At 43.0% G+C, this 15,431-nt stretch overlaps 1 protein-coding gene across 5 annotated transcripts in view; it reads right to left on the reverse strand.

The window, feature by feature from the left end:
* The window catches only part of FRMD4B (FERM domain containing 4B), a 362,743-nt gene that overhangs the window by 202,445 nt on the left and 144,867 nt on the right, over positions 1-15,431 (reverse strand). For 3 of the 5 annotated variants that reach the window (XM_010350118.3, XM_074404534.1, XM_074404535.1), the window contains exon 1: positions 7,125-7,385. The exons of 1 other annotated variant lie outside the window; for it this stretch is intronic. In XM_010350118.3, the coding sequence (XP_010348420.2) occupies positions 7,125-7,286 (162 nt within the window). In that variant the 5' untranslated portion in view covers positions 7,287-7,385. Of the gene's footprint in view, positions 1-7,124; positions 7,578-15,431 lie in introns of those variants that run through there. One more of the 5 variants, XM_074404536.1, reaches the window with a different exon arrangement.

Raw genomic sequence — 15,431 nt, forward strand, 5'->3', positions numbered from 1 at the left:
CCCAGGAGGTGGAGGTTGTGGTAAGCCAAGATCGTGCCATTGCACTCCAGCCTGGGTAACAAGAGTGAAACTCCGTCTCAAAAAAAAAAAAAAAAAAAAAAAAGAAAATACATTTTCTGAAGGCAGAGCAAAAGTCTACTTTGACTTTGTGTTTCTAACACCTTGACACAGAAATTGGGATTGGGTGAGCATTCAATAATTATTTTAGGTATGAATGAATGAACAAATGAATGAATCAATCTATGACTCTAATCATATTTTATAGAGAAACACCTAGTAATGGTAAACTGAGCACTCATCCTGAACATTTGTTTTTTAATTTCTTAGTAATTAGATTTTTTTTTTTTTTTGAGACAGGGTCTCACTCTGCTGCCCAGGCTTGGAGTGCAGTGGCACAATCTCAGCTCACTGCAGCCAAAGCCTCCTGGGTTCAGGTGTTCCTCCTGCTCCAGCCACCTAAGTAGCTGAGACTACAGGCACACACCACCACACCTGGCTAATTTTTGTATTTTTTGTAGAGGTGGGGTTTCACCATGTTGCCCAGGCTGGTCTCGAATTCCTGGGCTCAAGTGACCTGCCTGCCTTGGCCTCCCAAATGCTGGGATTACAAGCATGAGGCACCACACCTAGCCATGACTAGGTTTTTGATGAGAACATTTTCCCACATTCCTTTAATTATGGACTTTTCTTCCTCTAGTATTCTCCACCTTTTTTCTCCCTAGTCCAGGGATTGGCAAACTTTTTCTGTAAAGGGCTGGATAGTAAATATTTTCAGCTTTGTGGGCAATACAGTCTTGTATCAACTACTGAACTCTAAGTAGTTCAGACACAACTGCCCAATCCTGCCATTATAGTGTGAAAGCGGCTATAGACAACATGTAATGGATGAGCCTGGCTGTGTGCCAATAAAATTTTATTTACAAAAACAAGAGGCAGGATAGACTTTGCCCGCAAGCCATAGTTTACTGACTCCCTTTCTAGTCCAACTAATTCAGAAGACTGTGGAGAGTAAAGGGTGAGGACAAGCAAACTGTATATAGTATGAAATGTAAAAGGGCTCAATATGGAATTGCCCTTTGGAAGACTTGGCCTTTGCCAATCAACGCGATGAGATCCAGAGTTCAGGCATTATCAGTTTGTGGATCATTGGAGTCTTGGATTTAGCAAGATTGTCTCTTCAGAGACCCTAGTTGTACATGGCTGTGACCTGCTAGATTTTAACTATGGGCTTAGCTAAAAGAGGATGTGCGCTACTGTGTGGAACACAGTCCAAATACCCAAGGTCCACCCCACACATGCTGCTGTGGGAAATTTCACAGTCTCTCTTATTGAGCATACTCATGAAACATGTAAAAATGGGAATTTAGTTTCCAGAGAACTAGTCTCACCTATAAAAGCAATAGTAATGCCCTTGGCTACCAAGTACCTCTACCAAGTACCTTCTCTGAGCTCAGTTTTAAGTCCCTTACATAAACAAGAGCTAACCTTTATTGAGCATTTGCTTGTGCCAGGAACAGTGCTGTGTGATATATATGTTACCTCATGAATTTCTCACCCTATTTCATAATGTGGCTACTTCTGTTCCCCCACTCTTACCCAGGAGGAAATGAGGCTCAGAGAAGAAAAGCAATTTGTCCAAGGTCAAATTTGCTCAAGTTGAGCCTACAGACTCTGCCATGTTCTGTGTTGTAGGCTACCCCCTCAGTGCTAGCTACCTGCCTCAGGGGAACTGCCCCAGCCTCTTATTGGTCACTTAAATATCCCAGAGTTAGTGCAATATGCCTCCTGTTGGAGGCAATCACTCCCTTCAGGATTCGCAAGAATTTCTACCTTTGGGATACTGGAGAGAAAGGAAAAACCAAATCCCAAGGAATAAACTGAGGGTTTTGTTAGAACATGTCACATTTAATACAAAGCAAAGGGTGTTGATTATTTTTTTCAACAATATTCTGTTTTTCCACTTAACTTGTTTCTTAAACCTAATTAATTGCTGTAACAAAACCCAACCAGGCAAGATATGAGCAGGATAGGGATATGGCTGATGAATCAGCTTTTAGCATTTAGCTTAAAGTGAAGGTGAATACTAATGTCTCCTACTCTAGCTAAATTCAAGGCTTTACTCATAAAGTAAGTCTTTGTTCAAGGCAGCCTCAATGCAGCCTGAGACTGCTTTTATTTAGTCTCATTACTACAGAAATGCCTTATAGCTAGTATCTTAATTATTCATGGTTTGTTGGCAAATTAAGTCACTTGCTTCTCCAATATCTAGAAATGGAGGAAGTGTTCAATTCCAAAGAAATTATGCCTTCCTAGCTTTGCTGGCCTGACGATAATGTTGTTGGCAAATACCTCATGAATAGGTGGGAGATCTTATTTCACTTATAGTATATGAATAAAAAGAACACCCCCAGGAGACTGCCAGGTATTTCATGTAATGGATACCTCCCTCCCCACCCTATTTCTCTCTAGAGTGATTAATCTTTGGCTTTCCTTACCAACAAGACTATTCAGACTAGAAGCAAGAAAAATGACACCTTTTTATCAACAAGATCATATAAAATTTGGTTCAGTAAAATATGTAACTCCCCGGTGTGTGTTTCCAGTCCACATGCCTGAAAGCTGTGCAGTGCAGTAGAACAGTCCCCTCTCTGATTAGAATTCATAATTATGGGATAGGAAAGAGTTATTCTCATGAGAAGCCCCTTAACTCAAATTCCTGTGGTGAAATACAAACAAAGGTATTCGAGCATTTATCTTTGTACTTATCTTGAAAAATAGCTATTTTTTTTTTTTTTTTGTACAGAGCAGTAGATTTGACATTCTAATGATGCAGTGGGTATTATTGGTTGCATTTCAGCCAAGCATTTTGCCCCTCCTCCCTGTGGTCTAAGTGGGGCCAACCTCACTCCTAGGTTAAGAAATGACCCATCCCTGCTCTAGCCTTAGCAAATCAATGCAATCCAGTATTTCTTAGCCTTTTAATTCGTTGTTATCTGCTTAAGGAGCCTTTTTAGATTTTTTTTTTTTTGGTTTGTCACCCCTCCTATTTTATTTTAATGTATTTATTTATTTATTTATTTATTTTTCTTTTTTTTTTTAAATTGCATTTTAGGTTTTGGGGTACCTGTGATGAACATGCAAGATTGTTGCATAGGTACACACATGGCAGTGTGGTTTGTTGCCTTCCGTCCCCTCACCTGTATCTGTCATTTCTCCCCATGCTATCTCTTCCCACCTCCCCACCCCCTGCCCCTCCCCCATTTCCCCCCAAGGGACCCCAGTGTGTAGTGCTCCCCTAGAGTCTCGCTCTGTTGCCCCAGTTGGAGTGCAGTGGTGTGATCTTGGCTCACTGCAATCTCCACCTCCCGGGTTTAAGTGATTCTCATGCCTCAGCCTCCTGAGTAGCTAGGATTACAGGAGTGTGCCACCATGTCTGGCTACTTTTTGTATTTTTAGTAGAGATGGGGTTTTGCCATGTTGGCCAGGCTGTTCTCGAACTCTTAATATCAAGTGATCCACTCGCCTCGGCCTCCCAAAGTGCTGGTATTATAGGCATTAGCTATCACACTCAGCTACTTTTTGTATTTTAAGTAGAGATGGGGTCTCGCCATATTGGCCACAGTGGCCTTGAACTCCTGACCTCAAGTGATCTGCCCACCTCAATCTCCCAAAGTGCTGGGATTAGAGTGTGAGCCACTGTGCTCAGCCCAACCCCTTTTATTTTGATGTCACATCTATACTGTATTTCTGTTTATACATCTCATGTATATTTGTATTTTATAAATAAAAGTAGTAAATTTTTTTGCCACCCCCTTCTCTAAAATAATTTTTGCCTCCCTTGGGCCATATCACTCTCACTGGAAACACATGAATTGTCATCCCGTACTCTGTGCCAACCAGTGCATGGCATCAGGAGTGGGTTCAGACCCTAAATTGGAGTTCCAGTACGTAAACTGGGACTTTTAGTTTTTTGGATACTTGGAGGATATGAGAAATTCTGTTTTTTCTTTTTTTCTTTTTCTGGATGTGTGGATATAAGGCCTCAAACTGCTGTGGTTATCTGCTATTGTGAGGGAAGAAACCAGCTGAAGATAAAGCCAACACATGAGCAAGACCAGGATTGAAAGAATTATGGGGAGTAATTCTTATTTGATCAGCAGAGTACCCTGATCAAACCATACCAAAAGTTCATTCTACTGCTAGATTTTCGGCTGTGACAAAAGTTATTTCTTTTTAACTCTGTAGGCAAGTTTGAATTGGGTTTCTTATTACAATTTAAAAAAATCCTAACTGATAGAAAAGATAACATTTATTGAATGCTTTCTAAGCTCCAGGCAGTATGTTAAATATCTTATATGTCTATTCTTTTATCAATCCCTGTGATTAGTACTATTAATTTCCCATTTTATAAATGATGAAGCTGAAGTATAGTAAGACTAACTTACCCATGGTCACACATAGGCAAAGTTTGGATTAACTCCCTTGTCTATTTAACTTGCAGCCTAAGGTATTAATCACTTTATGTTACTGTCTTTTAGTTTTACACAATTAATTCACTACCTTTTCACTTAATATTTGAAAAGCATTAAAAAATGAACCTTTCTTGCAAAAGATGATGTTGCACAATTAAGAATATTATTCTTCAAAGGCTAAAAATATTTTTGAAAATCTTATTTTTGCAAAAGCACAGGAAACTTTAAACTTAGAGACCATTTTCTTCTGATTCTATATTCACAAAAGCCTTTGTTATTTATTTTTATTGATACATATTAGATGTGCATATTTTAGGGGTACATGAGATAATGTGACACATTCATATAATCAAAGCAGGGTAACTGGGATAGCCAAATCTTTAAATATTTTAATTAATTATTTTTTTAGAGGAGGTCTCCCTCTGTCACTTAGGCTTAAGTGTGGTAGATAATTATGGCTCCCTGCAGCCTTGAACTCCTGGGCTCAATTGATCCTCCTGCCTCAGCCTCCTGAGCAGAGATGACTACAGGTGCATGGCACTACACCTGGCTGATTTTTAAAATTTTTTGTAGAGATGAGCTCTCACTATGTTGCTCAGGTTGGGGGCTCAAGGGATCCTACCACTTCAGGCTCCCAAAATGTTGGGATTACAGGCATGAGCCATGGTATCCAGCCGTTATCTTTTCTTTATGCTAGAAACATTCAAATTATTCTCTTCTAGTTATTTGGAAATGTACAATTGATTACTGTTAAAAAGAAGGAGCAGAGACTTATTCTTTTTTCTTTTTCTTTTTTTTTTAAGAGATGGGTCTCACTATGTTACCCTGCTGGCCTCAAACTCCTGGGCTCAAGTGATCTTCCTGTCTCAGCCTTGTGAGTAGCTGGGACTACAGGCGCACAGTACGCAGCCTGAATGTCATCATTATTTTAGATGTTCTTAGCAATGATGAGATGGTATTGGCTCAGTTACCACCCATTTTATAGAAAAGAAAAAATACATATATTTTAGTATCTCAGTCTTTCAAATTGCTATTGTGCTGAAAAATTATCAGTTAACCTTATATAGAGCCCACAAGGTCTCAGGTTTTTGGAATCTTTATTTTTGAATTGGTCAGTAACAGTATTAGAGATAAGCCATAAATCCTTTGAATCCTTGGGGAGTGAGGCACAGAGTCTCTCTGGTTGGCTACAATATTTGTGATCCCTTTTTGAAAGTTTCTCAAACGTTAAAAAGAGAAAACAAAATTACGCAAGGGGCACTTACTCTACAGACCAGCCTGAACAGGGATTTCCCAAGAGACGGGGGGCGGGGGGTGGGAAAGGCTTTAAAGACAGACACATCTCTGGCTCCAAAAAGCCAGGGAGCTATGTAATGTGGCCAGATGGGATATATCTACAATTCCCTAATACTCTCAAGCCCCCACATGCTGCCCTGGTTCCCAACCTGCCTTTCATATTCCATTTCAAAATGCAAAATTTCACACATATGTTATATAAAGCAGAAGCAGGGAAAGCACAAGTTCAAATATTCCTCATATTTTAACAAGGATGACAAGGGGATGCTGACTCTTTAGACTTCCATAGTCCAACTTTAGGTGCTGGCCTTTTCATTTTGCCTGATTGATGGAAGACTATGGTTTGTCAAAATCAAGTGCTTGATCACGTCTGAGACACAATATAATGAGATATAAATTCTAGACATATTAGGAATAGGGTGAAGTGGGGGAATCCAGGAACTGCAACAAAGCTATTCCACCTCACAGGAAAAAAAATATGATATTATGTTTCTACTGTAAACACCAGGTATATTTCTAATTAAACAACACAGATTTTAAAAAGTCTCAACTATATTAACAATGAAAGCACAGGACTTCTAAATTCATAAATTACTGTTTAAAAAAAAATCCAGGCAAACTGCAGTCCCAGAGAGGATGAATGGTCTCCTAGTTGAGCAAAGTTGCTGCATTTTTCTCCCTGCAGGATCGGACCAAGCAGAGAGATAAAGGGCCTGTGTTGTGTGACAGGGAGTAAATCCTAACATACGCATTCCAACGTGTAGCCCAGCCACCTCTCTTCCCCAGACTGTCATCCTCCTGCAAAGTGTTCACAATTTGCTGTCTTTCCTTCCAAAAGCCAGTAGACACAGAATCAGCTTTTCCTGGCTGTGCCTTACACGTTGGGGCAGCCTGATGGAAAACTGAAAATCCAACGGAAGAATGCAAATCCACCAAGCCCCCCTCTGCCAGCAAATTGGTGTGAAACCGTTGCTTCAGAAGCAGCCATCTCCACCCCAATGAAATTAAAAAGAAGCACTCATTTGAATATCTAAGTGGCTTTCTGCAGACCCTCTGCTGCAAAGCAACAGCCTTCCTAGCCAAGCACCAACCAGTATACCATTGCTCTGTAACAGATGTCTGCAAACGCTGGGACTATCTCGCAAGTGCCCCCCATTCCCGATTTGAGAAATTCATGAGCTCTGTCAAGCAGTAGTTACCTAGAGCTGCTGAGCGTTTGACCCAAGGGCCAAGCACTCTGCTAAGAGTTTAACGAGAGCCAGAGGAAGAAAGAATAAAATCATACAGGTGGAACCGCCTTCCCATGAGTGCTGGGCATCCAGCAGGGGCCCTCGGGTGGCGCGCGCACCGGCTCACCTGGTACACGTCCTGCAGCCCGCACCACGTCCGCAGCACCTGGTGGCAAGCCCGCAGCCTCTCCGTGTACCATCTCCGCAGCGTGGACACGGTCAAGTTCCACACGAAGCGGCTGCCGCTGAACAGCAGGTCTTCCACGCCACACATGAACACCGAAGCCATGCCTCCTCCTTCGCTCCGAACCCGGGGGTCCTGGCTTTCGCAGCTGCAGCCCCGACCCCAGCGGCCCGCCAGCCTGGGCTCCCGATGCCGGCTTCTGCTGGCTGCCAAGAGGTCAAGCCTGCCACTAAACTCGTCTTTCACCGTGCGTCCTGGCCAGGCTCCGGTGGCATGCCCTGGGATTGGGCGCCCGCCAGCCAACGGCTGCGACTGGCACACAGAAGCCCAATGTCCACCCCCGCCCGCTCGCAGCGCCGAGCGAGCTGTGCTAAGCTCCACCAAGCCAGCCCTCGGCGCTCCCAGGGCACGGGAAGCCCTGGCCGGCGAGGACTCCCCCTGGCGCTTCCCCAGGGCGCGCGGCAGGGACAGAAGCGGAGCAACTCTTTGCAGGCAGAGAGGGGAGCTGCATTTCAGCACACTTGGCTTCACGCCTTGCGCGCGCGTACACACACACACACACACACACACACACACACACACACACGGCCGAAGAGTCCCCTAATCTGCCTCGGGGAACACCTTATTCTTCTTGTTCTGTCCACACTGATAAACACCTCTGGCCAGACACAGATGCAGAAGAGAGAGAAAAAAATCCTCCAAGGCATCCCTTTGGACCCTACTCCTGGGGGAATAGCCATGAATGTTTCCTTGGTTCTGCTGGAAGCAGGAGATGAAGGCAGCAGTCTCAGAGCAACAGGCTGCCCTAGAACCTGCCTTTGCTCCTAACTTGAGGGTCTGAGAGAAAATGACAACCTCCTGCGGCTGCCAGCAGGAGGGCAGGTACCCTCACATCAAGAGGCTGCTAATTTCAACGCAGCAGTCAGGGAGAAAAACAGAGTTCTTCATCTCTGTAAATAGCTTGCCATTACTACTGCTGGGAAACAGAACCCCTAAGAGAATCAGTGGTTTAGTCCCGGAAAATTCAGCCTCTGGACATCTCTAACCTCACCTGCCAGCACCAACCTGCATGGGTAGTTTATTCTCCACTCAAAACCAAAGGAAACTGTCCGATCACTCATGATGTCATTAGATAATTCATCTTTACTGTATTATTATTTTTTAACTTATCCCTCAGGAATTGATACTGATTGTTGGAAGCATTTGGAAAAAGGAGCTTAAGGAGTCCCACATACCTCCTGTCTCTATTTTCCTTCATTTTTGAGACAAGGTTTATTGCCCCGGCTGGAGAGCAGTGACTCAATCATAGCTCACTGCTGCCTTGAATTCCTGGGCTGAAGTGATCCATCTTCCCACCTCAGCCACTTGAGTAGCTGGGACTACAGGCGTGTACCACCAAGCCAGATCAAGTTTGTGATCACTATTATTTGTAGACTTGGGGTCTCACTCTGATGCCCAGACTGGTTTCAAGCCTGGGCTCAAGCAATCTTCCAGCCTCAGCCTCCCAAAGTGCTAGGATTATAGGCATGACCCAGTGTGTCCAGCCTCTATTTTCCCTTAGAATATATGAAGATTTCTCACAGCAAAAGTGCTGTAGCAAATTTCAGGATGGAGTTTTTTCCTGAATCCATCTGTAGGTCAATTGCCTGTATTTTCTTGGCTGTTTCACACCTGGGTTGTTATCTATGCTATTAAGTGGCGCCAAAAAGAAAGTAAGGCACCAAAGCTTTTCTCCTAACTAGCCCAGAAGACTCCAGAACAGATTATCGACAAGTAAATCAGCTTGATTTCAGGTATCAAATGTGCTTTTAGAATCTTAATTCAGGTGAAACTCAATCAGTCAAAAGACGGAGAAGACAAAATCTGTCCTCAAAGTGCCTGTTTTCAAAGTGACCACAATCAGAAAACTTTTAAATGACATTTCTTTCTTTAATAAAATTGCCTAAGAGTTTTTGCTGAATTAGTTAATAGGACACAAGACTTGCTCCAAGATTTGTGAACCTTTCTTCACAGTAAATCTTCTCTATGTGCTCATCAGTATTAATATTGATAGTTTTCTTTTTCAAGATAATGGCAATGATGAATCTGAATATAATAGGTTTTACTGAATCAAAAAGAAATGAACTTAGTTTGAAAAAGAAATGTTATCCTGCTGAATGGAAAACTACCGACTTCAAAAATAACCTATTAGTACGAGCAAATGGTGGTGGTACATTTATTTTTTTTAACAATGCAGTTCGACTCTGTTCTCGGAAATGTCGGGCAGCCAAGGGAATACCAGAATAAAACCTACAACAGGTCAATTACCTCTGTCTCATGACACCATCCTCTCAGAACAGAGGCTCTAGAAACACTCTGGCTGTTAGCTATCTGTGCGTAGGTCTAATGTCAGCAGTCACTTTCAAATTCCATCATGTTCAATTCAAGGTTTCCAGAGTCAATGCAATTTTTTAGAAGATAGGATGTGGTATAACAGGGGTTCTCAAAGTGTGGTCACTGGGCCATCAGCTTCGGTATCACCTGAGAAGTCGCTGGAGATGCAAGGTCTCAGGCAACCCCAGAATCAGAAGCTGTGGGTGGCGGCGGGGTGGGGGGGAAGGGGGAAGGGAGGGGGTGAAATCAGTGATCAGAGCTTTCACTTGGCCTCCGGGGGATAGCAACTCATGCTAAAATTAGAGAACTACAATAGTGATAGTATGGTGATTAGGAGCTAAATCTCGTAAAAGAGACACACCCGACTTCAGATCTCTGCTCCTCAGGACCTGTGAGACTCCAATAAGCTCCTTAAATCAACAAAGTCTCAATGTCCTCATGTGTACAATGTATTATCAGTATCCACTACAGAAAGTTTGGGGAAAATTAAATATTCTGTATAAGATCTTTAGCATGATATCTGGTGAAGGGTAAGCATCCAAAGAAAACTAATCACCATCACCCGAATTGAGAATTGTTTCAGTTTTTTGCATTCAGATAAAACAGTATAAGTAAAATGTGGGTTTTTAAAAATATAGATTTAGTGGGCATAAATGCAATGTTGTTAAATGGATATATTGCATAGTGGCGAAGTCTGGGCTTTGAGTATAGTCATCACAAGAATAGTGTACATCATTGTACCCATTAAGTAATTTCTCATCATTCACCCCCTCCTACCCTCTGACCCTTCCCAGTTCTCCACTATCTCTTGGTCCACTCTTTCCTTTTTTTTTTTTTTTGAGATGGAGTCTCCCTCTGTTGCCCAGGCTGGAGTGCAATGGGGCCATCTCAGCTCACCGCCACCTCTGCCTCCTGGGTTCAAGTGATTCTCCTGCCTCAGTCTCCTGAGTAGCTGGAATTACAAGTGCCCACCACCATGCCAGGCCAATTTTTATATTTTTAGTAGAGATGGGGTTTTGCCATGTTGGCCAGCTGGTCTCGAGCTCCTGACCTCAGGTGATCCATCTGCCTCAGCCTCCCAAAGTACTGGGACTACAGGCATGAGCCACAGCACCTGGCTACAGGCATGTGTACATATTACAAAATGTGTTTTTAATTTTCAACTAGTTACCTATATGTGCTTTTCTCTGCCTTTCTGTTTGTTGAAGGTGAAAGCTGGTGGGAACCTGATTTCAGGGAGCAGTTCTGTTGCTCTTTCCCCCCAGAGGCAACTTTTCCTGTGGACTCAGAGAAGCTGGGTGCAAGACAGGAGAAGACATCTTATTCCCACCGACATAAACATTGATGACTTTTTTTCTTATCCAAATGGCTTTCCTCTCCTGTAGAAGAAGTTCAAAGGTCAAGATAGAGTGATTTTAGAGGGAAGGAAGTGCAACTTCCTCCACTCCAGGGACTGCAGTGGGTGGCAACTGAACCCAGATGTGTAGAAGTGGAGAAAAGTGTGACCCAAGTGTGGCATCATCCTTAAAATGGACTAGCCATGCGGGACTAACCAGATCCCAGACACACACCCTTGGAGCTGGTCTAAAATTTTCTGTGGAAAAGGAGCTAAATCAAGCTAGCTTCAATATTGTCTTGCTATTTCTTCTTCTTCTTCTTTTTTTTTTTTAATTTAAGAAGAGGATTTTCTTTCCCCCTCAGCACAGAGTTCCTTGCAATACACTGTAATTTCCTGCAGCTCTCTCCAGAGGCTTAAGACGATGCTTTGGGTGACAGCATTGCTCATACACCTGGGAGTTGTGCTGCCATAAAAGAGAATTATGCCTGAGGCTCCGGTAAGGTCTCCTTTGAGCAACTGGCAGGAAGAAGAGCATGAATGCCAAGAAGATAGGACAAATCGCCAACCCCTATCGCTAGGAAGAAAGACCAAGTTAGTGAAATGGTAACTTCCAGTGGTCCCTTCTGTCCAGCAAAAACGCAGAGTCCAACTAATGTCTGTGGACATTTTTCAGCTGTACTCTCTACACACCTGAAAAGCCAGTGTGGGCAAACTAATACATCATGGATGTCCAACATAGGGCTTGGGGCAAATGAAACAAGGTCTAGTTCAGTGGTTCTCATCCGGGGGCAATTTTGTACCTCCCTCCCATGCTGGGACATTTGGCATTGTCGGAAGACATTTTTGGTTGTCACAACTGGGAGTTGGTACTAGCATCTAGCAGGTAGAGGCCAGGGATGCTGCTAAACATTATATAATGCACTGGAGAGCCCCCACAGCAAAGAACTCTCCTGCCCAAATGTCCCTGGTGCAGAGGTCAAGGAACTGTGGTCTAATTAAATGCTACACCCTGGCCAGGCACGGTGGCCTGTAATCCCAGCACTTTGGGAAGCTGAGGTGGGTGGATCACTTGAGGTCAGGAGTTTGAGAACAGCCTGGCCAATATGACAAAACCAATCTCTTCTAAAAATACAAAAATTAGCTAGGAGTAGTGGCGTGCACCTGTAGTCCCAGCTGCTTAGGAGGCTGAGGCAGGAGGATCGCTTGAACCTGGAAGGTGGATGCTGCATGAGCTGAGATTGCACCAGACTACACTCCAGCCTGGGCAACAGAGTGACACTCTGTCTCAAAAACAAATAAAAAACAAAATAAAATAAATGCTACACCCTGTTCTTCCTCTCACGACTAGTTGTATGAAGACTTTCTCTTCCCTCTTGATATTTTCTTTCTAAAAGGCAGAAAAAATGAAGCAATCACTGTATAATGGTTTTCTTGTTTGTTTGTTTACACAGCCACAATTTTGAGTATAATGAACTCAAAGTCTTTTGAGAAATAACTGGAATGCCATTTCCTATTATTTTCATTTATGATTTTTGGATACTTATCAACAAAAAGAAGAATAACTATCATAACAACTATTAATATTTTTGTACTTCAGTTTTTTTATGATTTCATTTAAATTTGAGTTTCTGTAGTAGTAGTAGAAGCCTTTCTTTGGCATGTTTATAGAAAAAATTCCTCCCCACTCTAATCGCAAGGCGGAATGCTGATGCCTCCTTTGGACCATGCACTTTAACGAAAGTCTCTGACTGTGCATGTAACAGGATATTGTTCCTCTCGGTTCACTTTTGTCTATTAGACTGTCAACTATGTGAGGAACCACTGCTCTGTGACGTGAAGGCAAGGCTGGCTGGGATGGCTCCTCCTTGTGCAGGCGTATGGCATGCACTGGAAAGCGTTTAGTGGCCTTGGGCTCTGCCTGCTAAATGCAGTAGTGCCACAGTCATTAGGATCACAACATCAGAAAGCACCTCCACACATTTCTACATGCTGCTAGGTGGACTGGTAACTGCCCTCATTCAGAAACCACTGGTGTAAACTGAGACAGGGTCTTATTCATATTTGTTTCCCCGGTTGCTGGCACATAGCAGGCAATCAATAAATGTTTATTGAACCAACCAATAAATGACTATTTGTCTCAACAGTGAATACAGAAAGTGGTTCATCCATTCCCAAAATACATACTCTTGTTCATTAAAAAATTATGTATTGAGTTTGCACTGTGCATCAGACAGGGAACTAAGCATTCAGAACACTGACAAGACGGAGACAATCTCTGTCTAAGTGAGTCCTAGAGTAGAGTGGGGAAGTCAGAGGAGGAATCTGAACAAGGAATGTAAAGGAACAGGCACTGCCACAGGGGCTCTAATAGAGACATGTGAGTGAGGATGGGGGGGATTAAGGGATGCCTCCCTGAGCATGTGACTTTCAGCTGAGTCTTGAAGGCTGAGTATGGGAGAGCCAGGGTGATGATGAAGGTACATGATAGCAATCCAAGGCACAGGGAGCCTTGAGGACAATGCTTGTGGTAAGAAGGAACCCATATGTGTACAATGTAAGGAAAAAGGGTGGGGGGTATGCTCGAGGGGTAGGGGACTAGGAAAACCCAGCAGGGAGGCTGCTGCAGAGTTCTAGGTACAAAGAAAGAGCCTGAAGCAGGGGCCGTGGGAATATCTGCGTAACTAAGTGTTCCTTTCCCTCAGTCCCTGCAAATCCTGGGGCCTTCACAGGCAGAATGGGGTAAGAGGTTGGTGGGCAACAGTGCCACCCTCAAAGCAAGCTTCTCTTGTGGCCTCTGGGAGGGCTCCCCAACTATGCAGTGGCAGGCTCCTCACTCAGGGGCTGGGGATCTGAATGCCTCTCATCCTTCTGCATACCATTCCAAAAAGGAGGCAGGAGGCCTGAGGGAACAAGTTCTGTTTCAACGTCACTGGAACCAGAGGCTAGGTGACTGGCCTCCTGCTTGCTTTCTCTTTCCCTTTGACTGAGAGATCAAGGGACATCTTTCCGTCTTGGCCTCAAACAGGAAGAGATGGAAGGAAACTTGTAGAGGTAGTGGGAGCCTGAATTGGAGGAAGTAGCCATTGTCCCCTCATAGCCCAAGGCTGACCAGCAGGCTGGTTAACTTTCTGCAGCTGTCTTCATGACTATGAATGGCTTTTTGGTATCACAAAGGGCTAAAAACTCTGCAAGCTAAATAGTATCCACCACTAAGGCACCTCTTCAGCATCTGTTCTTTGGCTTCGGCAAACCCATTTCACTTCTGGGGGATGGAGCAGGGGGAAGAAAACAAAGCAAAACTTTCTTATCTGCCTCAAAAACCTCAACTGTTATTTTATCACATTAAATTGTCCTTGTTCAAAGAAAAGAGGAGGGATTGTATCTATATTGTCTGAAGAAGTACAAAAAAAAAAAAAAAAAAAAAGAGCAGCATAGTGTGAGACTTTGTGTTGTACCCATTTTTACTAGTCAATCCACTGAGCAGATATTGGAAATTCCTACCAGATCAAATTTTAGAAGTTATATGTGTAGATGTAAAAGCATCCGAATGGGAAGACGGTTCAAAGGAAGCCCAGTGGATCGGAGGGAAAGGGCTGACTGCCTTTTAAAGGAAGAAACAGTATCAATCTTGTGACCGATCTCCCACCTCCAGAATTTGTCACCTTTTATTTATACTTAACCTACATGTACTTCAACAATGACAAAAATAAAATAGTCATAAATTGGTCTATATAGCACCATTTTTTTTTTCTAAATAAATAGAGGGAGCTTCGCTTATATCATCAGTTGATTCTCACATATATTTTCCCAAGAACAAGTAGGAGAAAGTTATTTTGGCCCCATTTAATGGATAAAGAAACTGAGGCACAGAGAAGCAGGATTATTTACTAAAGGCCAATGAGAAAAGCATTTACGAAAGCTTTTTTTTTTAATGGTGTAGTTGCTAACTTTTCAGTCCTTTTACTTTAATTAAGAGACAAGAAAATGAATATCTTTTGTATTTACAATTTGCTTTGGGCCTCAGACTAAAATTTATAAGGTATTGTCTTAAGACAGTGCAGGGTGCTATAACAAAAGTCCCACAGACTGAGTGGCCTAAACAACAGAAACTTATTTCTCGCAGGTCTGGAGCCCAGGAAGTACAAAATCAAGGTGCTGGCTAATTAGGTTTCTGCTAACAGCCTTCTTCCTGGTTTCCAGGTGGCTGTTTTCTCACAAGACAGAGAGAGTTCTGGTCTTTTCAGCCCCTTATAAAGGCACCAATCCTACCACGGGGACCCCAGCCCCATGGCCTCATCCAAGCCCATTTACCTCCCCAAAGCTCCAACAAATGCCATTGCATTGGAGTATAGTTTCAAATATGGATTTTGGGAGGATAAAAGATTCAGTCCATAGTGGGCATGGATGGTTCTAGGATGTGTTTTAATACTCTAGGAACTTAACATGACAAAAAATCCACCCTTTGGGTTCACCCAATTTAATTAAGAATAAAACAATGATCTAAAAATTCAGGAAATAACAGGTGCTGGCGAGGCTGC

The sequence above is a fragment of the Saimiri boliviensis genome, chromosome 8 (genome assembly GCF_048565385.1).
Source record: "Saimiri boliviensis isolate mSaiBol1 chromosome 8, mSaiBol1.pri, whole genome shotgun sequence".
Lineage (NCBI taxonomy): Eukaryota > Metazoa > Chordata > Mammalia > Primates > Cebidae > Saimiri > Saimiri boliviensis.